This window comes from Amphiura filiformis, chromosome 6 (assembly GCF_039555335.1).
Source record: "Amphiura filiformis chromosome 6, Afil_fr2py, whole genome shotgun sequence".
Lineage (NCBI taxonomy): Eukaryota > Metazoa > Echinodermata > Ophiuroidea > Amphilepidida > Amphiuridae > Amphiura > Amphiura filiformis.
Genome location: NC_092633.1, coordinates 60795472 through 60821385, shown reverse-complemented (window position 1 = coordinate 60821385; position 25914 = coordinate 60795472). Strand labels below are relative to the sequence as shown.

Genomic DNA, 25914 nt, shown 5'->3' with positions numbered 1-25914 from the left:
ACAATCAAACCCGGAAGTAACTGTGTGTCCCTGGGCTGACGTCATCAACGAAAGCGCCCAATTTGAACGATTTCGTTTTGTAATTTAGGGGGGGTGCCAATATCCAATCTTTTGATGGAGATTATTTCTAGCCTGGTACGCTATACAAATAAAAAATATTCTTTTCTGCTTCCTGACATCATAAGCTTTCCGTTGATATATAACTTTATTTTCAATGAGGTTCACCTTTAAGGGAAGTATGAAAAGAAGAAACAGTGCTGAGAATAACTTGGCTAATTTGAGAGCTCCTGGTTTACAGTACCTGGGTATTTAATGTATTGGTGTACAAAATGTACTGTTTGGTTGAATGCTTTAATGATTTCATGTGGAATCAATTGGTATTTATGTGATTGTGACATTCTGACAACTGATAACCTTATCAAATAAACAATATAAATGTATTGGAGGTAATAAACTAAGGGGAAATCTTGTTCATTTGTTCGGAAAATTACTACTTCTTGTTAGCCATTATTATTATGGTCGACTCATATAGTATTGCTTCATTGTGTTTTTTCTTGTATTTTCTTGTGCCTTGGCTCCCTATGTACAGTAGAAAAATTGAATAGTGGATTATAAAATATTGCAAATGTATGTAAAGCGATCACTGTCGGCATTCTTTGATGACATTTCCTGTTTATTCTATCAGAAAAGAGACTACTGTAAAAGTCAATATTTTCGCGAGTCAATTGCGCGAGAATTAAATTTCGCGGTTTTGATATTAATACAATAGAAACCTAATGCAAAAGGTTATTTTCGCAAGTTTTTATTTTCGTGATTTTATGTCCACTCGCGAAATTCGCGAAAATAAAAATAATTTCTACTTTTTCAGTATCTGATATTTCATTCACATACCCAGTTTAAGTCGCCACGAGTTGAACTTAAGACAAGATTGCCTGCCACTCTTTGATTTTGATCCTCCAAGAAGAGAAGAGAAAAAAACACCCCTTCATGCAAAATAGTAAAAATACACTGTAAATCCTGGCCATGGGTCTGACAGTATTTGTATCCAAAATGTAGATACATTTTTGTATTGAATGCTATGTGGTTGTCATTCATTCTGAGAATGAAGCTAAAAGTGCATTTTAGAAGCAATTGCACTATTTACCTGTAATGGCCCATTGCATGGTCAGTCACCTGCAGACATAAGTCAAGTTTATAGTTGATTCATTATTATTATTATTATTTTAAATTATCATGATTAGAGTTAAATGTTAGTTTTCTGTTGCCACCTGGTCCAATTATATTTATTTGCCAAAACATTTATTATTTTGTTATAAATTAATGGTTTCGGAAAAACTTAAAATGTCTCTAATCTTTCATATGATTTTCACACAGTTTCTTGCCAATAGGGGTGTGGTAAAAAATGAAATTGAAAGCATTCCTTTGTCATTGTCTTTGATTTTTTAAAATTTGTTTTAGGTAAGAAAGTGCAAGCTTTCCTCACTGTATGACCTACCTAACATTCCAAAACAGGGCAAGAATGAAATTTTACCAAATAGTGAAAATGACCGCCTCCCATATTTGAAACATCCAATGGGAAACTGTTTCAACGTTGTATTCCAGTTGCTACAGAACAGAGCCAATTAAATTGAGGCCTGCCTTTGATCTTTAGACTGGAAATCCTGAGACCTGAGCAAGCAAAAATTATGTTTTTAGGCATTTTAAAGTGTTTACTACACATGAACTTTCCTATGGAGTCAAGGCAATGTCAGGGCCAGGCTGTGATCTCTAACATAATTAATGCCATTTGACTGTCCTAAGGCAGGTTCAGACCTGAATTATTACTTGAGTTAATTTTCGCTAACTCGATTGATTGTAGTTTACCCCGACCTTAAAGCACGACTCACCAACATGAATTTACCACCATCATTTTGTACCCAGGGATAATTTCCGGAAGTTGAACCGCCACCGTTATGTTGAACCTGCTCAGTGCTTGGCTATACCATGTGGGTTCTAAAAAAGAAAAAAATTGCAACGGAAAGTGGATGTAAAACTGAAGCTCTTGTTTCTCCTTTTGCTTCATCAACAAATTTGTGTTGGAAATGATAGGCAGCAACAGCTAAGGCCAATAATTATGATGAAGTTGGAACTGGTATGGATGTGATGGGAAGCAGAAGAGAACTTATGCTGCAAGAAGAGCACAGTTGCATGCTTGTTTAATACACTCATATTGGCGAAGAAGAAAACACATTTTATGCCTTGCTTCATCTAGTTTTAGAGCAGGAACGGAACGAACGCTGATGGTGAGGTCAAATATGGCAAAAAGGTTATGTTGAACTCAACTGTTACCTCGAGTGTGATCCACACGGGCATCTACCTTGAATGCTCCGGTCGGGTTAAGGATTTACCTCTGACTTTTTTTCAGAGGAAAGCTCGGGGTAAGTTGCCCCGATCGATAATCGAATGGACTCCTGTCCAGATGGGCGCAATCTTGACTTTGATCAAGAGCCTACCATGACTGGGCATGTTGCTCAAGGTAAATACCCCTTTACTTGAGTTTAATACCCCATTTTACTTGAGTTTAATACCCCATTTACTTAAGGAGGCACACAGGGTCACTAATTATCCATTATTATTCACCTCATAACTCGAAAACTATTTATGTAAAGTATATAAAAGTATACATTTTTTGAATGGAAATGAGCTCATAAATCCATTTAAAATGTCAGTTTTGGGTCAAAAACTACAATTTTCAAAAAATCCCAAAAAACGGCTTTTTTGACCAAAAATTTTTGGTCCGCCATAAAAAAATTATTTGAAAATCAAAAACTCTAAAACATGAATTTTATTAATTTAGACAAATAAATCTAGAAAGTGTTTTTTATTTTTTCAAATTTTGCTTAGTTTTTAAAATATAGGCAAAAAATCAGTAAAAACGCATGTGACCCGTGTTCAAATTTTTGAATCATGGGTGATAAAAAAGTTCTAGGCCTTAATTTCAAAAAATTAAAAAACACTATCTAGATTTTGGCCATATCTAAACGCTTTGACTTAAAAACTTACCTCAGTGATGCTTCATTTAGACGCTATGGCGGACCAAAAATGGTTAAAAGTGGTCAAAAGTGAACTTGCCGAAAATCGCGATTTAGAAAAATACAGCGGATTTTAGGTCCATTTTTGAAGATTATTCCATAAATATATAATCCGGTGACTTGTGACGTTTGGTCAAGTTAGAAAATGAGAAGGGGTGTCCAACTGCAGCAGATTGGCATTTTTTTGGTGATTTAGAAGGTAAAAAATACAATATGACAAAATTATCCGTGCACATTCGGCAGATGTTTATCCACATGGTGCAGCCATTTTATTTACTGCAGTCTTGTTTCCATGGTGCAGCAGAGCTTCCGCAAGGTCGCGGCGTCAAGCGTCGGGCGTTTGAGGAGCGACAGGGCGCGCGGACAGACAGACAGGTTACGCTGAATAAGTTGCACAGTGCATGGTCGTGTTGCCGCGAACGAAACCGTGATTATTTAAGCACAATTTTGTCCTGTTCCGTATTAAAAAAAAAGATCATGCTCTGTATCAAAATTTGCGGACACCAGAACATTAAAATTAGCATAGAATAACTGACAAGCAATTATTTTAGCAGATAATCAGGAAGTTTTATGAATAAATTGAGACATAAATCATGATAATTGCGATTTCTGTTTTGTACTAATTTTCATAATATTGCTTTAAAAATGCAATGTTTTTAATTTATCGCTTTTGGTGATTTTCTTTTTTTGGTGTTTTTGGTGTTGACAAATATTGCATTTTTATGTTCATTGTCCTTTTCTGAACCGCAAACATGATGTTGTTACTACTAGTTGCTTTTTTCTTTTTAGTTGGTGCTTGAGAGGCACCACAGCGGCCCGTCTGCGCCAAAGATAGGCATTTTAACACCCGCTTAAATTTACTTAGTTCTTTCTTTCTTTAATTGTTTTTAATTTTATACTTATTTTATTATCTGCAGTTATTTATTTACTTACTCATTTAGATATTTATTCATTTATTTATTTATTTAGTTGCTTATTTACTTACTTGGTTATTTTCTTATCTTCTTATTTTCTTGTTTATTTAGTTATTATATACCAAATTATTTACTTATTTGTATAATTAGTTATTTACCTATCTCCCTACTAATTATTTATTTATTTATTTATTTATTTATTTATTTATTTATTTATTTATTTATTTACATCTTTGGGTTATTATTTATTTAATAACTTATTTACTTGTTTACCTATTCCCTTATTTATTTACTTACTACTTTAGTTATTTGCTTACTTATTTACTTATTTATTTACTTACATATGTATTGTTATTTACTTATTTATTCACTCATTTACTAATAGGCCTACTTAACTTATCCGCTTAAAAATGCCCAAAGAATAAAATAAGAACCATAAATCAAGAACATATTAATCAATATAAATCAATAAGGCAACAGAAATAAATAAGAAATGGCAACCCGCTTGCCTCATTTTTTTTGCCCATGTCGGTACTCAGCTGCAGAGTACCTGGCAGGTGAGTACCAGTGCCGGTACTCGGAGTACCTTCAAAGTACCTACGCCACGAGGTATTCAGTTGCAGCCGCTTGCTGGGCCACAAGGGTCTGGTGGCCGACGAGGTACTCGAGAGTAGCAGCGCTGCTACACCACAGGAATCCCAAGTAAAATTTTAAAGGATTCTGATGTGTCGTATTTATACTCAATATTCCGTTTTTGTTATTGTAATTGTTTGTTGTTATCATATTTTATTTTTAACTTTTTACGGAATATCAAACACATACAAAAGTCATAGGCCTATTATAGGTTGTAAAATATTTTGTACCGCATAAAAAGTGAATAAAACTACAACAACAAAAATTAAAAAAACAACTGTTGTTGTTTTCAATCAAATAAACGTGTAAAAAGTGGGGTAAAAGTTGTAATATGTCTTGAATAAACTTCTTGTAAAACGGACAAAAAGTAGGCCTTTAGGCCTATATATGTTAAACGGGCAAAACACGGAGAGGTCACAAGAAAACTGAAGAAAAAAAACCACGGACATTTACATAGCCTAACAAAACCGAATTTCAAAAGTAGAAAACGGAACACTTACCCAGCAAACATTATACAATCGGCCCGATACTGGCTCTATAAAAGCTGCTATAAAGGACCAAGAATGGCAGCCTGTATTGGTCCGACACGGTCGTGCACACGGGCATTCGACTGGCCCAATAGATATTGCCAGCACTGGGCCAAAATGGGTTGAAATTGGCCCAGTAGAGGTCCAATTTATTCAATACTGTACTGGGCCAATATAATATTGCCAATATATTCCCATTATGCAACCGTAAGCAAACGGTAATGGTCCAATTTTGGTCCTTTTATTTTATTTCATTTTGGTCCACGCCTAGCTGTGGAATATTCTTCTATTCATTCCTCGATTATCCGGTTGGTTCAGGCATTATTGGTCAGTTTCACCTGTTGAACCAGATCTCCTTCTTTATAAAGGAGACCTACAGGTTACTTGCACTCAGCAAAATTGAATTTGTGTTAACTGATGTGCAAAGTATTAAAGGTCGATAACAAACCAAGCTCACAAAACTGAGCCATTTATAAATGAAATATATATTCTATGGTGTCATCAGATAAAAATTATGCCTTGCTCACATAGATTTTTTACAAGGCAGTAAATGAAATATTCGGAACAAGCGCAAACTCACTGCCTCTTCTTTATAATAATAATAACATGTGGCACTTCAAAATGAAGATGATACTGATCAAATATTGTATTTTGATAGTAGAAAATGTCAGGGTTTCAAAACCACGCCCACATTAATGCAACATTGGGCCAATACAGGACCGGCACTGGGGCCTACAAGCCCGCCTACAAGTGTCTGCCGCAACTGGACCAGTATGTATGTGCCGCTCGATGCCATATTCGGTAGTCTTCAATTGGCCCAATAATGGACCAAGCACGGCACAGCTTATCCTGGTAAGAAAACGGCGCCAAACATTGACCAGTATCGGTTTGTACTGGCGTTATACCGTCAGCCGTGTCCGGTATTGCCAGAAGTAGACCGGTTTAAGCCATTACTGGGCCAATATTATAATGTTTGCTGGGTATGGCTTTAAATTATAGATTGTGGTTTATGCAGTAGGCCTATACCGTATATAGGCATCATGCTATAAAGAGCGTTTTAAAACACTGCATGAAAACATTCACGAAAAATGCTTTAAAGCAGTTTACCTTTTAAAGTATGCAGAAAACATTATAAACGTGAAAATTGAAAGCCAGACAAAAAACATTGCAAATAAAAAGGCATTCGCCAAAACATTACATAAAAAGTGTTGTAAAACCAAAGGCTTTTATCGCAATCATGGTATATGGTAGACCTAATAGGCCTACTAATGGAAATGTAGTTAAAATGGGGTATGAAAAAAGCACGGATTTGCGTTTTCGATTATATTTCTCGTTTGAAATTATGATTTAGCATTAAAACATTCATGAAAATGCTTTCATAAACGCGTGCTCGCTATGCCGATTTCAAATATCGACATTTTTGACTTAGAGTTGTAGGCCTATGCCTAGATGGTCGATATGATGTATTGAATTGTCACCGGTCAATCAGGAGTAGAGAACGTTTGAAAACGAATCTTAAATCCGTGTGTTAATAACACTTTGAAACATTATTCAGGGCCTTAGGTATCTAATTTTTTTTTTTAATTATAGGCCTACCGGTATAGTAACTGCTTGCCTATTTTTTATGGACTTCAAAATGAAGACGAGACTGAACGACCGCAGAGGCTCCAGAACCAAGGCTGGGACTGCATTAAATATAAGCTAATATAATAGGCCTATATTCTTGTCCAACTACACCAACTAATTGGTAAATCAAATAATAACAATGAAATGAATGAATGAATGAATGAATGATAAGCCTAATAATGTACTATACGGGCTAAGTCTAGCCTACTAGCAAAATATTTAGGGCCTACGTTTTCTATCGTATATCTACCAGATTACGTCATCATTACAGGGCTTCTTACGGGTAACTACTTCTTACAGATAAATTTCATCTTCTCACTTTTCAAAACAAAAACAAACAAAAAATTCACTATTATGTTCATATAAAAAAAAAACTAAAATTTATACCACTATATCAGCACTTTTTTGGCGAAATTTATCGAGTAGGCCTACTGATTCTGGGACGGGACGGTGGTGGTCTGTTGGCCCGCAGTTTCGCAATGCAATGGTGTAAGCTTTACCTACCTTGGAAGAGATCAATACGATAAAATACGGTAGTGATCGCGATTGGCGACTCAGCGCCTCAATCAGTAATCACCTCGCCCATCCAGTTTACCATGTGTGCGTGTCTTTGCTAGCTGTATGCCGCAGTATGCAAGCGTTCTGAGAACGCGATCTATTATGGGAAAACAATGATTTATTTGCTTTTGTATTTTGACGAATTTTTAATGAAAAAGGGTCTTTAAAATAGCTTTTCTTATGGTTCAAATTTTAAGATTTCTTTAAAATCTATTAATGACAAGATAAAATACGGTTTGAAGATGACATTAGTGATGAAAACTCAATTTTGGCCATGTAACACTTCAGTGATCCTGTGTGCATCCTTAAGTTAAATACCTTACATCTGAACATGGCTAAAGGGCCAATGACCCTGAGGAAAGATTCATCATGGCTAGCTAGTGTCAGGACAAACTTCGACAAAGTACAAAGTACTACATGTAGATCACTCAAAAATAAAGCTTAATGTACAATGTGTGAGAAAACAAAGAATAAAATAATATAGCATTTATACATGATAACTATATAGTTTTTACAGTAGATTAGGAAGATTTTCAACATGGCGAGGGCTGATAATACCAAATTTTGTTGATTACCTGTTGAACGAGGGGCCATGCATGGAGTCGGAAAAATTGGCAAACAAAGGTCAAAATGGCAATTTTTCTGGTATCTGATTAGATTTTTTACTTTGCCTGAAATTATTTGGGAGGGGGCTTAAGGTGATTTGAGCCCCTGCACCCAAATTATTGGGAGCTGAACCCCCGATAACCCTGAAGCATATATGCTGTATACACTGAGATCTACGTGTATGTGGAAAATGTCAGCCATACTTTTTCCTGCTGTAAAACTGGTATTTATATAGCAAAAGGATTTGAATTCAAAAAGTTACAACATTCATATAGCAAAGGTCTTTAAAGTATAAAATAAGCAAAGATAACTTTTATACTTTGAAGTTCAAAAGGTGAGTGCAGTCAGTCAAGTAAGCTGCTATTGAAAGGCAGAATAGCTATAGGTATTGACTATCAAAGACAAATTACAACTTACACTTTTTCGCTCTCTAGCAATAGCATTTAAGTATGGGCTGCTTTTTTATTTTATTGAGATTTGAGAAAAGAAGTGGGTGATTATATTAAAAAGTTAAGAATTCTGGAATCATGCTTGGGTGAATTAAAAATTAAAAATAAATAAAAGAGCCTTTTTTTTTACTTACATTGTGGTACTACCCTTTGTCAAAGACTTTTACCTATTGATATAAATTCAGTTAAAATTTGAGTGAAATTTACCCAACAATGCGGTTGCAATCAATTTTTGTGTTGTCTGGATAAATATTTAAATTACACATTTGAAGAAAAGAAAGGAATACTTAAATACAACAACCTTTGTACAGGAGCCAAGCGTTGTTAATCGGTGATGAATCCACAGTCCAGTAGCGTATACACGAACGCAAGGTTACATGTTACGCATGAGCGCGTAAAATTCGTCATGCCTGGAACGTATGCGTAAACATGAACTCTCTAAATGTTGGCGGGAGCAGTTAAATACTACCGTTTTATTCTTTAGTTTTATTGCTGTTATCAACAGGGAAATACCGCGATCTTCTTGTAAGGTTTAGTAGCAATGACAAATGGACATTCCGAATGCAAAGAATCAAGTGAATTAGACAATAGATAATCTTTAGCTTTTGTTTCGTTGTTGAAAGGGATTCAATCATGTTTCACCGTTGTTCATCACCGATTAACAACTCGCGTCCGGCGCGTCTGCATGGTTTACTTCGCTCGGGTTTAACTGCCCTCGCGAAGTAAACCACTCAGACGACACGGACGCATTGTTGTTAATCGGTGATGAACAACGGTGAAACATGATTGAATCCCTATTTCAAAGATATCATTGATGATTTAGTTTAAGGCACCATCCAGGCCCGTACGCAGGGGGGGTGCGGGCGCCCCCCCCCCCCCAAATGTGCAAAAGTATACAAAAAGTCCCAAAATATGACAATTTGCGAGCATAGCGAGCAAAAAAAATCGGGGGTTTTACTCTTTTTTGGCCAAAAAAGGTCCAAATTTTTTAGGAAAAGTCCACTTTTTACAAAATCGCCCCCACCCCTTGGAAAAAGGTCCACTTTTTCAAAATCAGCACCCCCCAAAAAAATCCTGCCTACGGGCCTGGCACCATCTGAATATGAGTGTGACTTTATAGCATGACCAGTCTATGCATCTGTTGTTGTCAATCCACTTTTGACCTAATTTGCAGGTAGGATCAGATATGTATCAATCCTTGGTAGGATTAGATACAACCTGTTGCAAACATACCGAACATTTCTGCTGAATATTAGGTGTATCTCTTGCAAAATATCTTTTCATAGAAATACAGTGCTTTAATGTAGCCAGGAGGGGGTTAGAATGACAAGTAAAGACGGCCAGCCATACAATGACTAAAAGGAATTCACCTCCCACACAAATTAGTGGAAAGTGTAAGGGCAGTCATCATATTTTGAAACTTGTCATATTTTGCCAAATGTTTTGTGTGGGTGGAAAAAATTACCATAGAAGCATAATAGGTTAACACCACAGCTGGGCCTGAAAATAAGGAAGAGAAAAATGATCACAACATTTCAACTACAGTACTATTTATATACAATAACTACTATATTTATGTAGTGTCCTATGGAAATGTATAGATTCCTGCGAGTTCTATTTTAAGAGAAATGAAGATTGTACGCCTTACATGCCATTGTGAGAACGTAGTCTTACAGGAAATTGTGACAAGCCAGTTTTTGCTCCAAGCTGTCTAGCATTCCTGCCTGGCCTCCTTCATTGATACATGTAATATCTTCTGTCTAGCAAATCCATTATTAAAATTTTATACTTTCCGGTATGCCCTTTTTTCAGCCGTTTCAGTTTGCAATATATGCAAAAACCCTGGTAATGGTGCTGAAAAGGCCAAGAGAATTGATTGTTTTGTTTATATCGTAAAATAAATTGTACAAACATGAAAGTCAGTGGCATCATTATATCACAGGGTGATGGGAGAGGGGATGTCAACTCCGCTCTTCCCTATAAAATGAAGAGAGAGTGGCTTAGTGGTTTACCGGGGTGGTTTAATTAATAGAGTTCTTGCTTCTGGTGCATTAGGTTCTGGCTAAATTTCAGGTAGTGGAAAACTTGACTTGGGAAAAAAGTCTGAATTAAATTAAGGGATCCAAAATGAGCGTTTATTGCGTTTCGACAGTATTTTTTTGTGGGACATGAAAGCACCTCAGACCTATCGAATTGCATTCTGAATATGAAGCATGTCTTTCTGATATCAAATAATTTTCATTTAAAAAATCACAATATAATACAAATTTTATGACAAATTATAAAAATTTGATATTTTTCAAATTTTGATATATAACAGTCCTCAAGTAAATTATATAAATCTAATGATATATTCTTAAAGTGTATGTAGCAGGAGGAAAAGCCGACGGTCAATTGAAAATTTTGACCTTTCATATTGAAGATATGGATTTTTTTCCCAAAAAGACCTAATTTTTTTTTGGTGTTTTGGGGAAAAAATCCATATCTTCAATAATGAAAGGTCAAAATTTTCAATTGATCGCCTGCTTTTCATACCTACATACACTTTAAGTATAAATCATCAGATTTATCAAGTTTACTTCAAGTACTGTTAAATATCAAAAATATCAATTTTAATGATTTGCCATAAAATGTGTATTAAATTGCGAATTTCAAAAAATCAAAATTATTTGATATCAGAATGACATTCTTCATATTCAGAATGCAATTCGATATGTCTGATGTGCTCTAATGTCCCAAAATAAATACTGTCCAAACGTTCATACCCCAGCCCTTAAGATTTCCACTCTCCCTGCGGTGCATTTAGGCTGGGTAAATGAACCATTATAAGAGAATTCCGTCCTTAGGAGGGGATGTTAAGCCATCGGTCCCATGTACAGAGGAGCAATACATGTTAGCTCATGGTCGAGAAGGGTTATCCGGGATTTTCAAACCTTAAAAAAATTAAATCAAAATGAACTGATAGTTTACATACAGTCATGTAGATGGAAATGGTTCTGATATTGCCTTCCTCAGACACATACCTTTTCCCCACAGCAACCCTCTGGAATAATGTACGTCTGGATGTCACTGAATCTCAACTTGTTTGGCTGTCCAGAATTAATGCAGCACTAGGGCCATAAAGAGATGGCAGTTATAAGTAACAAGTGAATGTAGGCTTACAAATGTCAGTTTATGTAATACCTAATTGACAATTTGTTTTTGTGTATTGCAGATGGTGCACAAGAGATTCTTTCACAATGGAACATTCCAAATAGAAAAGGAAAGGTAAGAGTCAAAAAAACTATGACAACAATTTTGTCAATTTTTCATGGATCAATTAAAAACATCATTTTGATGTACAATTTGTGTGAATCAAGAATTCTCACGTAATTCTTCTGGGAGAATCCAACTGGATTTGTGTACACAATCACATATTTCTAGGCATGTATATTAGCAAAAGCTGGTAAAGTCATGGAGTAGGCCTATTTATAAAGGTGCAGCAGATGCATATAAAATGTAATTAAGGTTAAACAAAGTGTTGAAGGGCTTTACCTCCAGAAAAAATATATTATTACCTTATACGTAAGAAAATATGTCTACTTATCATGTGAAATAAAAAAATCCGGAAAAAAATGTGTGAAAATGTGTTTTTAGCCTATTTTTTTTTTTTTTGTCAAGCACTATTATTCGATTTGTTTACAAGCGCCAAGCAACTGTCGTCTAGGAGAGTGATTGACATCTTTATTATTAGAGAAGAATGGAATCTGTATAGTTCATGAATATTCATGTAGTATTTATACAACCTGTATCCCAGCCATTTTGCCATTTTGCTTAGCTATCATAATCGTTCATATAAGACGCCCATATGATCCATGGTGTTAAACTGATATTCAGCAACTTTATATCTCTCGATCTTTGCGATCCGAAATATTGAATTTCAACTTTAGGCACATCTCTAGCAAGATAATTAAATACCTGTCACAAATATAGGTCTTGAAATGTTACTTGCAACGTTAAAAATGTGAATAGAGAACAAATCGGGTTCAAACATGCTTCAAAAATATGAAAGTAATTGTCAACGCCTACTGCCAGACTAGCCGGAAGAGGGCAGACTTCATAAGGGAGTGTTCATAATATATTTTAGTGGGGACAAAGAATTTGAAACTTATTTCGGAAATTTCCTGGGTTTTTGGTTTTGTTTTTTATTTTATCTTCCTGTTCGGGTGTTTCGGTTGGCACATTTTCTGGGCATTTTCATGCACTTCACAGGAGTTTTTTCGTGGCTTCTCTGTAGCTGTCGTGTGTCTTTTTCCCCACGTACAGGGTATAAATAATAAATGAATAATAATATATGAAAAAAAGAATCTGGAACTTCAACGTCAAAAAACAAAACAAAAACAAGACAAACTGTACCCTGCTAAAAATATCAACCCCTATCCTCTCTGAGAATAAAAATAATAAGACTCCAACCTCACCTGCAAAAAAATTTTTTTCGGGGGATAATTTGGGATAAGTTCGGGCCTATTTTATTGCGACAATTTTCCAAATCTAAAGGTGAAATACGGTGTCGTGGGGATGTGCGGCAGATTTGGGGTGCATTTTCAGCCATTTAGTTTAGACTCTGTTGCATTTTTAGCCATGATTTTATTGACCCTCAGTGTCTTGAAAATTAGGTTTAAGAATGGTATTTTTCAATGATTTTCTCGAAAAAGTAAAAATTTGCGAAAACTTTCAGTCCAAAAGTTGATACAATTTTGGGTCTGTTTTATTCAAATTTGGTTTAAAATCGCATCGTAGTTTTTCGAGTCACAGCCTCACATCCTTACCCAAACCAACTTGAGAAGGTTCCCCGGGTGTGTGCAAATTTGCAATTTATAGGCCTACACTCATCATTTAAGCCTAAAATCAAAGTGTTAATACCATTAACACTACCATGGCCCGTTTTGTCGTGATGACTGGCTTCCAAAATGTAGGCCTGTTTTAAATTATAAATCTGGTCCCGCTAGAGGTGTGTTTTTACCCGCGGAGGTCTCTCCCTCGGGTTCGCGGATGTGCCACAGTTTTGGAGTAGGCCTACCTTTTCAACGACTATGATGGGTGGGTTTACAGCGAAGACCAACTTTTGGGCGCATTTTGGCAAAAGTGCCCTTAAAAAAGCGTCAAATTAGGCCAAATGTGGGTGACTTTGATCCTCATGGTACAAATGTTTTGAAGAGACCACCGAGGTGTTATAAAAAAAATGGTCGGGCCTGCTAAAAACCCTCCCGGAATCAAGCATGGGTAGGCATACCAAAATGCCTTGAGACCCCCCCAACCCAGCGCCGGACCTCCATGACATGATATTCTCCATGAGTCCACCAGAAAATATAAAAATATAACATTTTGATAGGCCTACTAGACCTAGGCCTATATTTGTCTGTAAACCTTTCTTGTAGTTGTAGGCTACACAGTGTGTCTACCGTGATGACAGGCGCGCAGCTGCCGGGGGGGGCAATTGCAAAAATTGCCTATTTGGGCCCCGCCCCTAGTGCAAGGAAAAAAGAGGGAAAGAGGGGGGAGGGAAAAAGAGAGGGTGAGAGGAGGGGCAGAGAGCAGGGCGTAGCCAGCTTTCTTGGTCAGGGGGGCAAAATAAAATTTTGGGGGCACAGACGAAAAAAAATTGCAGTTGCATCATACAATACATAGAGACTATGTCTTGAGCTTCCCGAAAAGGGCCTTATTGGGATAATGTGCGCACGTAGCGAAAAAAAATGGTATTTTACACTATTTTTTCGGGCTAAAAAAGGGCTTTATTGTTACAATGTGCGCGCATATTTTACACTATTTTGGCCCTGAATTTTGCTAGAAAAGGGGCTCCTTGCCCTTTTTCTTTTACTTTGCCCTCCTGATTTTCTCTCTCATTTTTTGTCAGAGGGGCACTTTTTCTTTCAGGGGGGCACTCTGCCCCACCTGCCCCCCCGCTGGCTACGCTACTGGCAGAGAGATGGGGAATCCAAACGATATGCAATAGGCCTACAGCTCAATAGGCCTACCATATACGATTATTATCAATAAGCCTGGCAAAAATTGTCTATTTGGGCCCCCGCCCCCAGTGGGAAAGTTGGTGGATTTGGGCCCCTCAAAAACTTCCAGCTACGCCGCTGCGTGATGATGTTGCAAAGTTGCGGAAGTTCATTCATAAATTTCCCATTTCCACTCGACAACCACCCGGGACAACAACAGGCCAGCAGGCAGCGCGCAGTAGCTAATCCCCGAGCTAATCAGAGACATGTGCGTTTCTCTTTCAATGTACGCTTCAAATAATTATGCTCTCGGCGTCGAAAGTATGATAATGGAAAATATTTATAATGAACACTCCCTTATTTAGCCACACCTCAGTTCCTTTCTTGGGTTGCCTGGTATATCAGCAAAATCCTACACCTATCGCCTTCCCTTGGTAAAATCCCTGATAAAAACTCGTGATATTGAAATTGAATTTCCGCAGCGCCAGAACTTCCGTCATTCTAGCATCATGGATGGATATGCAGTGGCGCCGCTAGGGGGGGGGGCAGTATTTCCACCAATATTTTTTCTTTCCCACCCAGTTTTTAGGCAAAATCCCCACAATTATGTAATTTTCCACTTTTTGCGGCAATTTAGTGCAAAATGATGATTTCCAAGTGCCCGTCTCAAATTCACTTCCCCCATGCCCCGCGAAAAAATTCTGGTTCCGCCACTACGGGTATGGCCATAGCTAGGGGCTTTCCCACCCACCCCAGTTGCCCTTGGTTATGCTGGACGTATGAGAAATTTAGAGCTTGTTCAATTCCACCAATTTTAGAAATTTTAAAGGTATATACAGTGTATATAGGATCACAGTCAAATAAAATATCGTATAGGCCTAATAATTTTACCAATGGCATTTATTGAGCTGCTCCTATGGTTTAATATTGATATTATATAATTGAGCTCCTTGTCAAGCTCCTGAGTACAGTGACTAACTGAGCTCCCGCTATTTTCAGAAATGAAGGCCTGGCCTTAAATGAATAGGCCCTAATTAGGATTGAGGCAGCCTTATGTTTCATTTTACAGAACTTTTTTTTAATCCCCCAAAATTAGTGGGTTTTTTTTAATGGGGAGTAGGCTTTTAAAACGAAATTCAAATTTGGCAATATTTTCCATTGCTTAACGAATTGATCTGCGTGAAAATGCCTAAACATGTGGCCAGAGCGGGATGAGTGGTATAAAAATCTTAACTTGTGAGAAAGGACGTAGGACTATGGGGTTGTATGAGGTTGTGGATCACGAAATGCGGATGCCCCTTTAATGTGTGCTAGGTAAAGTCATTCTTCCTCCCTTTCGACATGCCAAAATTTATTCCCTCCCCGCCCCGGCTTGCCAAAAATTGCTTTCTCGAAGGCTGTGCAATCAGTAGGCCTACCGGTATTAGCCTACTAATTATAAGCCAAAATTTCCAAGCGACTCGCTAAAAATCGCTTGCCTCCCGCCTCGCCAGCCAAAAATCGCTTGTCCGCACCCCCCTGGACTGCCAAATTTTTGTGGCCCCTCCCACTTGGCCTGCCAAAACTGTGCCCCACCCCCTTTGCATAGGCCTAGGCCTATATGCCAATTTTTGGGATCCCCAATTTCCATACCCATACCTTTAAATGGATTTCTAAATATCTACCTGTTGCAAGCGCAGCAAGCATGAAAATGTGCACATTTTTTTTTTTCGCCTTAACTACCCCCCCACATTTTCCCTCCCATGCACCAGGTTCATTGGCGCTAGATTTTAAGCTAGAAAATACCTAAATATTTTAAAATCCAAACTCGGCAACACCACTTTATCGGGCAAATAGAGCCCGTCAGATCACGTAAACAGCGTGTTTAAAAAAAATGAGAGTGTCACTTTTGTCCAAAAAATTTCGAATTTTGGCCTTGAGCAGCGACAATCAGAGGTAAGAAAAACACAGTATGACGCAGCTTGAAATATAGAATCACTATATCAATTTTGAAGTTTGTACTTCAAAGCACGAGCAAACGAGGTGAAATGGTTCTAAAAAAATTGATTTCGCTGTATCTTTTTATCGCGAAACTAGACAATTTGACAGCAGCGAGTCGGAAAAATAGCAAATATCTCAATTTTCTGCTATCGAAATAAAAATTTAAATAGCACCTGCATATAGAAGAGGGTTTATAGAAATAATGTAGGTCAGAATTTTGTCTATGAAATCGTAACGAATTGTTATTACTGGTTACAAAACGACATACAAGTGGAGGCCATTTTACTTCAAATTCGCAAACATGTAAGCTTACTAAAACAAATCGAGACAAGCAATATCAAGAATGAATATGCACATTCTTTTATTGACTTGTTTGTAATGTCGTCGTAGTTCCCAACAAAATCGCCACTTCCACTGAGAAATTATGGCCGTGTTCCCAAAAATCTTGATGCTCGGATATTGAAAAAAATTGAAATGTTTGAAAAGTACATTTCTTTTTGAGCCAAGTGGAAAATTCAAGCATAATAATAACCAGTACACTTTCAGCTTTTAGACGTAGTTTATGCTTTTCTCTCTCGATATTTATTTCCAGAAATAGATAATTTTAAAGGGGGCTACATGCAGTCTCATTCTGGATCGATCATTACAAAGTTTAGTATAACCTTAAAGTAGATAAAGAATTTATAATATGTACATGTAGTGAAGAAGGAAGGATGGAAGGAAGGAAAATGGACAGAATTAGTAGACCACATTGGTCAGCATGTCACTATATTCATTCTGATGACAAGTGTGCCTTTGTGCCATTCAATGTGCAATAAAAGCCCTGTGGTTTATATATTACACACCAAAATACCCAATCAATTCTCGGAACTACTGTACGTGTAAAACCTTGGGTTGTTGTTATGACAGGATATACATGTTTTTTTGTATGTATGCCAAAAAAGGATTGTTTAATTTTAACTATCACTTGCTATATAATAAAGTACATGACAGAGGTTGGAATATCTATATAGACCCTGATGTATCATACGTGTACCAATTTACCAATGGATTTCTGTGATCTTCTGACATATTATACCAAAATCATATTGAAAAGATCCTGGTATATAGATTGGTTTCCCTTGACCCAAACACCATACTGACCTTTGGTATACATTTAAAAATCTACTAATAAATACTCTTCCTCTGAGTACTACATTACACTACAAGATTCCTATTGGGGCCACCTGCAGTACAGGTACACCATTGCCAAGATACTATCCTGGCTTGAATGTGCAATACTACGGAGTATCAGTGTAGTACCAGTGCCTTATCACTGCTGGTGGATCCTGTGCAGTAACAGCATTGGTACTAGTTAAATAATAATAATAATAATAATAATAAGAGAGACTTAATATAGCGCCCAACGCTGACAGCCTCTGGGCGCTGAACAATAAAATACCTTAAGCTACAAATACGGAAATACTTAACTTAAACATGATAATAACAAGCATATCTGACACAAGCAAAAACATTATAAAAGATCAAAGCACATAGTTTCAAATATCAAATCAAAGATATAAAGAGAGCGTGACCAGCACCATGTGAGTTGATTTAATTAACAAATAAAATACCTTAAGCAATATATTAAACACCTTAAGATAAGCAAGATAATACAAAACCAATTTACATTTACGAGTATATTGAGTCAAATATTACTTCAACAATATAAATTAGGATATACAAAAACAAAGTACATATTTAAAAGTATCATATTTACAGAAAAAGCACAACTTAAAATAACTTTGGGAATGTGAAGACGCGTGACCAGCACAATAACAGGAAAAATGGTAACCCAGGAGAGGAGAGGTTACCAGCACTTCACTCTCAGTATGTGCAACAGCAACATACTCCCTGAAACACTAGGGCTGAGTTCACGAGAATGATAAAAGCGATGTGCCCGCACAACAATGACGTAGAAAAATCCCTGGAGAGGAGAGGTTACCAGCACATCACTCTCAACAAGTGCAACAGCAACTTGCTCCGTAAGATGACACATCGGCAGGGTAATCAAATTAAATAAACATATACATGAAAAATGGTTGTATAACAGCTAGGTACATCAATATATATATAAAACTCCAAACTGTGAAGTCAGGTTAATCTGGCAGCGTGAATAAATGCGTTTTTAAGCTGGTCTTGAACTGCTCGATGGATCTTGAACCGCGAATGAATGGTGGGAGTTTGTTCCAAAGTGACGGCGCGGATGACGAAAATGCGCGATAGCCGTATGTAGCAGTCTTGAGTGATGTAACTGGCGGTGGTTTTAGAAGCACTTCAGACGATGAACGAAGAGTGCGAGCAGGCTTCCGAACTACAATGATCTCCTTGATGTAATCAGGCGCGAAACCGTGGATGGCTTTATAGGTAAGCAGAAGAATTTTGAAGATAATTCTTTTCTTCACAGGCAGCCAGTGGAGTTGGCGCAACACAGGTTTCATATGACAACGGCCTTTTACTCTGGTAACCAAACGCGCGGCGAATTTTGTATTCGCTGTAATTTATCCAATTCAGAATTCGGAAGACCAAACAGCAGCGAATTGCAGTTGTCTAATCGCGAGGTGATGAAGGCATGTACCAGTTTCTCTGTTGAAGGTTGATCAAGGAAACTACGTAGTCTACCAATCTTGTACAGCGCAAACGAAGCACTCTTGCAGATACTGCTGACATGCTTGGACATGGTAACGTTGCTGTCAATAACAACACCGAGGTTGCGAGCTGAAGATGTTGTTTCAACGTCGAAGTCACCGATATGGAGAGAAGAAATCGGTGTTGTTGGTACAAAACGAGAATGAAGATGCAAAATCTCTGTTTTGCTGTCGTTTAGCATAAGCATGTTTTGCACCATCCAGCACTTGATATCCTTTACACAGCTTTCGACAATGGGAACAACGTTGTCCAATTCACAAGATTTGAAGGTGATATACACTTGTGTATCGTCTGCATAGATAATGCACTGTAAGCGTGGGCTTCTACAATTTCTTCAATGGGCGATATATACATTGTAAAAGCGAGAGGGCCAAACACCGACCCTTGTGGCACACCACGTGTCACGGGTACAGGATTAGATTTCGTACCATCAATCACAACATACTGTTGGCGCTTTCGTGAAAATATGACTCCAGCCACTTAAGTGCAAGGCCACAAATACCGAAGCGATTTTGCAGACGGCGAAGGAGCGCATGATGATCAATCGTGGTCGAAAGCTGCCGACAGATCCAACAGCACCAGCATGACTTCACAATGTTTATCAACGGCACGAAGGATGTCATTTGTGACACGAACTAGAGCTGTCTCGGTGCTGTGGAACTGTCGGTAAGCAGATTGGGCTTTTGCATGCAAGTTATTTTCAGACAGATACTGCTGAATTTGAAGAACCGCAGCACGCTCCAAAACTTTATGCAAAAAAGGCAGGTTCGAAATTGGGCGATAGTTCGCCAGCACATTTGAGTCTAATGTAGGCTTCTTGATCAGAGGTGAAACCAACGACACTTTCAACTCAGCAGGATATAACCACTTGAAAACGACTCATTGGTGATCTTCGTGATGACGGGTAAGACCGAATCCAGGATCTCAGCGAGAAGCGGTGTCGGAATTGGATCCAGGGTGCAAGATGTTTTCAAGACTGCATGATAATCTTGCGAACTTCGTCATCTGCCACATTACGAAATTTCGCGAACTCAGTTGTACAGGAGTCAGATATATCAACAGACATAGTTCCCGGATCATAAGTGACAAGTTGCGGCGAATATTGTCTACTTTTGAATCAAAGAAATCTTGAAACTGACTGGTGAGGCTCTGAAGAGAATTAGAGTCCGGAAGGGTCTTGGCTGGCTTAGCAGTGGTGAGCTTGTCCACAGTGCGAAACAGTTCGCGTTGATTACAATTCGAAAGTTTTGTGTTGTAATAGACTCGCTTTGCAGACTCTAGTGATGTACGATAGTCGGAACAGAAAGATTGAAAAATCTGTTTGTCAATAGTAAGACCAGACTTGATCCATTTTCTTTCCAGACGACGTTTCTCTCTTTTTGAAGCACGGAGACTGTCATCGTAGCAAGGTGCGTGCGGCCGGAGGGATATGTCACGTTCACATTCAGGTGCATGTTTGTCAAATGCATCATGAAGCACTGAGTCGTATGCGTTTTAACAAGAGCTGAAAGATCACGATCTTCATGATCATTAAACAAAGAAGACGACTTGATATCATTTTGCATGACTACTCTGTTGATATTGCGAAGTTTACGAGATCTGATGACACGCTTACCCGGCTGAGGTTGGAAAACATTAATGGCACAACACACAGCAGAATGGTCAGATTTAAGACCATGAACCGTGAAAGGATCACTAACTGAATCATCACACTCTCGCGAAATGATGAGGTCAAGTGTATGACCATGTTTGTGAGTACTACCCTTAATGTGTTGCACAAGATTTGCTGACATCAAGATGTTTAGCATAGTAGTGGCATCAGAATCTTTCAGATCATCAACATGTATATTAAAATCACCGACGACAGCGAACTTTCCTGAGTAAGCAGACAGATCCTCCAGTAGCAAAGAAAAGTCACTGAAGAATTGCGTCATAGTGATTGGATTAGCCTTGAGCGAGGTGGACGATAAATTGTCAATAAGCGGAAGGACGATTGGTTTGTAGAAGTTATTAGAAGATCCAGACACTCAAACGACTGGAACTTTGCAGAAGTATACTCTCTAACCTTGAATCCTTTCGATAAGCGATGCATAAACCACCCCTGATCTAGCAATTCTTGGGGCACAGTGGACTTCATAATCAGGGAGGGTAACTTTAATGTCGGCAAGGACATGGTTGTCACGATGATCTCCAGTAAGCCACGCTTCCGTGACAGAGAGTATGTCAAGTTTTTCGGAGATAATAAGATCACATACATGGGTTGCTTTCTTTTGCATTGATCGTGTGTTCCATGATGCAAGTCTAGTACAGCACTTCTTACGGATTTCATTTGATGAAAGAAGTGGAATCTGAAGAAGATTACTTTTATTAACAGTTCTAGCAAAGTTATTTTGAAGGTGAATGTCCTTTCTTGGATTAAGGACCTGTTGAATTTTACGCTTTTGATGAGTTCCACCACGACAACCACGAATATTCACTTGGTAATGATTTTTCGATTGCGATCCTTTAGTGAAACAGTTGTTGATCACACCTTTGCAAACACGATTTAAAAGGTCGCGTTTATAGCAAAAAAGGACGCATGATACATAAACTAAGTCAAAGTGAATGAACAATCGATGATCACATCATGAAAAACAGATCAATATGGTCGATGTAAATGACCGAAGACAGGCAGCAGAGTAACTAACATAATACTGATACAGTAAATTCAACACGATAAAATCTTCTCAAAATACATAAAAACGACGAGAATTCAGAGTTTTTGAAGTTAACACAGTTTATCTTGGTGTACTTACAAATGACTTAATAAGAAACAAACAGTTATTCGATGCTTCGAAACAGTGAAAAAACCATATCATAACAGAGAGGTAAACACTACGTGCCGCAGGTCGAGATCAGCGCAAGTAGAAGTAGAAATATTGTGTGTGCACCAGTCAGGTGCCTTGGCGGCGGTGTACCTGTGTGCAGGCGGCTACGATAGGAATCTTGTTGTGTAGGTATTTGAAAGTGAACAAACTTTCCAATGTTACACATTCATCATGTGTGACTGCCAAGATGTTTCTGTGGATCCAGTGTGTATATCAATTGATGCGAGTATTTACCTAGCTGGGGGGTTTACAACCCCCCGAGCTAGGTCCTGTTTTTCTATCCGTTCTTTCTTACCTAGCCGGGACACCGGCTAGGTCTTGTGATGCTATCGGATCTTTCTTGGTCTTCTTTCTTCTGGCAACAAATTTCAAAATGCTTCTTCTCCTACATGTTACATCCTACAATGACGTCACTTGCACATATGCATCGGCTATATCCAGTGTCTATAAGATGTTCACAAATTTGGGGTCAAAGGTCATTAAGGGGGCATTTCCGGTATTAAACCAAATATCTTCAAGATGCTTCTTCTGCCACAAATTACATAGTACGATGATGTCACTTACACATATGCATCGGCTATATCCAGTGCCTATAAATTATTCACAGAATTTGGGTCAAAGGTCATTAAGGGGGTCATTCCGGTCTGAAAGCTAAAAATATTTTAAAAATCACTGTTTTTACAAATTACATAGCAGAGTGTTGTCATTAGCACACATGCATTGCTACCAACCAGGGTCTTTGGGGTGTCTATAGTTTTGGGGTCAAAAGGTCATTAAGGGTCGCTTCGGTCAAAAACCAAAAATCATCAAATATGTTCATTTTTTTAAATCTCAAAGCGTAACCAGACCAGAGTGACATAAACTTCATATATGCATTAGTGTTACCCGATGTATGCACAGTATTTTTATTTTTTTGGTCAAAGGTCATTTAAACGTCATTTCGGTTTTAAGCTAAATAACTTCAAGAATTTTTATCTCCATAACTAAGCATAGTAGATTTTTTTATTTAAACTGTAACAATGCATTTTCGTGGTGTATATGAGGTTTTTTTTATATTTGGGTCAAAGGTCATTAAGGTGGTCAAAAGCGTCAAATTTGCAAAAAATGTTTAAAATTACGGAAAAGTAGCTGTATCTCAGCGTATGAAAGACGGATAAAGCCCCTACATGCTACAGTGATGCACCACTAATGGTGTGAGATGTCCATAAACTTTAAGACTGGCATTTCCGGCCCCGGCTAGGTCCAGATCTGTAACCAGATCTAGTTCTTCTTTCTTCTTTCTGGCAATAAACTTCAAAATGCTTCTCCTCCTCGTGTTACACCCTACAGTTCACGTAACTTGCACATATGTATCGGCTATGTCTAGTTCCCATAAGGTATAAACAGAATTGGGGTCAAAGATCATAAGGGGGTATTACCGGTATATAACCAAATACTTTCAAAATGCTTCTTCTACCACAAATTACATAGCACAATGATGTCACTTCCACATATGTATCGGTTATACCCAGTGCCTATAACCTGTACACAGAATTGGGGTCAAAGGTCATTAAGGGGTAAAATCTTACAAATGCATTATCTGGACATCTGTAAGGGGTATGGGGCTCAAACTCATTGACAACAAATCTCATGACCAGGGAACATTTTGCAGGGTCGGGTCAAAGGTCATGCAGAGGTCAAATCTTAGAAATGCATTTTCTGGGCATCTGTAAGGGTATGGGGCTTAAACCCGGTGACAACAAACTTCATGACCTGGGAAAAGTTTAGAAACATTTGCAGGGGTCAGGTCAAAGGTCATCGTAGGTCAAATCCGAGAATTTCATTATCTGGGCATCTCTAAGGGGTACGGGGCTCAAACTCGGTGATAACAAACCTTGTGACCAGGGGAACAATTTGGAACATTTTGAAGGGGTCAGGTCAAAGGTCATCTGGAGTCGAATCTTAGAATTGTGTGACAACAACTTGATGACCAGGGAACATTTTGAAACATTTTGCAGGGGTCAGGTCAAAGGTCATCTAGGGGTCAAATCTTAGAATTGCATTTTCTGGACATCTGTAAGGAGTACAGGACTCAAACTCATTGACAACAGACATCATGACCAGGGGGAACATTTTGGAACATTTTGCAGGGGTCAGATACCTCCACAACTCCAACACGCCCCAGCTAGGTTTGTGGTCTATGACCACCATTTGCCACTAGTTATTACTTGCATGCTAATATTGAATGTGGAAAAGTGTGATCATATTGAAAAGAAAATGTTTGTTCACTGTTGAAATTACATTTACTCCTATAAGCAGTTCCTTTTGTCAAACATGTAATTTTACATGTAGTTTTATTCCAAAAACTGTTAGACTAGGTCCACACCCCAGTTCCCACCCAGTCCACACAAGTGCGTTTTCCCCTGTTTATTACAATCGTGTCACAATCGTATTATGAAATTAGTACATTCGGGTCATCATGCGCGAATGATGACAATTTCCATTATTGTGCCAGTTCATAGCTTGCTTGTGTCATAATTGCCTGTGAAAAATTCCAGTGTCTATTTTGTCATTGTTTTACCCAAATCCGAAGTCAACATTATGAATGACGACACTCATGTGTGACCAGAACTAATCACAACACAATGATGAATTGTTGATTGTGTCAATGCTCTCATCATTAGTGTAATTGTGTTGTAATCAGGAAATGACACATTGATTCTTAATTTTGGTGTTCCCAAAACCTGGTTGTGTTCAGCCAAACAAACCTTGATTTATGCAACATGATGAGTCCGTTACAGACACATTTGAGTTCAGTGTTTACAAGCGAGTTGAAACTTGGTTTTGCCTCCTCCTTTACCAGTGTGTGGGCATTACAACCACATCCTTGGCATTTAACTGATAATCATTATTGTGACACACAATGTGTATGGTTGGAATAAGAAGGTCCTATCTGCAATAGCTGCCCTATCCTGTATATTGTACACATGACACCTCCATTTTTTTAATGACACATAGGCACTAATAACAGCCTGAAACTGCCATCTTGTAGAGACTACTGATGTGTTTGCGCCCAGATAAGTTATTAATGCTCCTTGCTGAAGCTGGCCCGAGGTCGAACAGCAGGGATACGCACAGGAAGAGCACAGTGTTCGAAATATGCCTCAAAAAGTTACAGGCCAGCCGGGCTTGACCATAAAAAGTTACCGGCCAGCCGGGCCGGCAACTAGATGCCAGTCAGAAAAGTTACCGGCCAGGCCAAAAAGTTACAGGCCAATGGCCGGCTGACCGGCCCTATTTCGAACACTGAAAGAGCAGTCTACATGCAAACTGTAGATGGCTGTACATTTGTACATGGCAGCTATTGCAGGCTTTCTTGCCCTGAATCCTATCAGTTTCTCAGGAAATGTATGAATGTTATTAATTTGTTCTTTTCAGGGTGGGAATAACCAAAGCAAGAGAAGCAAGAAGAAAAAGCATAAAGGTGGCGATGTAGCCTTACCTAATGGTGGAGATGTAGAACCAACAGTGCCTAGTAATAATAATAATATCGGTAAGTATAAAACGGCACAATCTGATTCAGAAGTTGGCAATATTAAAATTGAGATGAAGAGCAAAAAAACATAAGATGTATAGAAAGTTTAAAAACTTTGCAACCAAGTACGACACCAGGCTTGGAAATATGTGGGTGCCAGTTGCTATTTAGGTCCAATAGACTATGGTCAAGTCTGGATGCCACTTAAATTTAGCCACCAGGGAGTTATTCAGGAAAAAGTACCTGGCTACATGATCAAAGTTTCTTATTTTCAATATTGATTTATTAAATTTAAACAACAAATTGTACACAAAATCAACTTAAAAATGCCAGTGCTTATCTTTATCTTTGTCTTTGTATTCTGTCCTTAATCCTGACCATCACTTGGCTCGTCGGATTCATCTATATGTGTACTCAGATGATTGTACAATCGCATCATGTGAGGTGCTTGAGCTTGCAGTCGCTTTGTGCTGCAGTATTTTGTAGTATTCAGGGTG

General features: G+C 38.1%; 1 protein-coding gene across 1 annotated transcript in view; it reads left to right on the top strand.

Annotated features, from left to right (window-relative positions):
• Positions 1–25914, top strand: part of LOC140155756 (uncharacterized) — an 84618-nt gene that overhangs the window by 36014 nt on the left and 22690 nt on the right. The window contains 2 exon segments of the mRNA XM_072178711.1: positions 11599–11651; positions 25321–25435. Of these exon segments, the coding sequence (XP_072034812.1) occupies positions 11599–11651; positions 25321–25435 (168 nt within the window).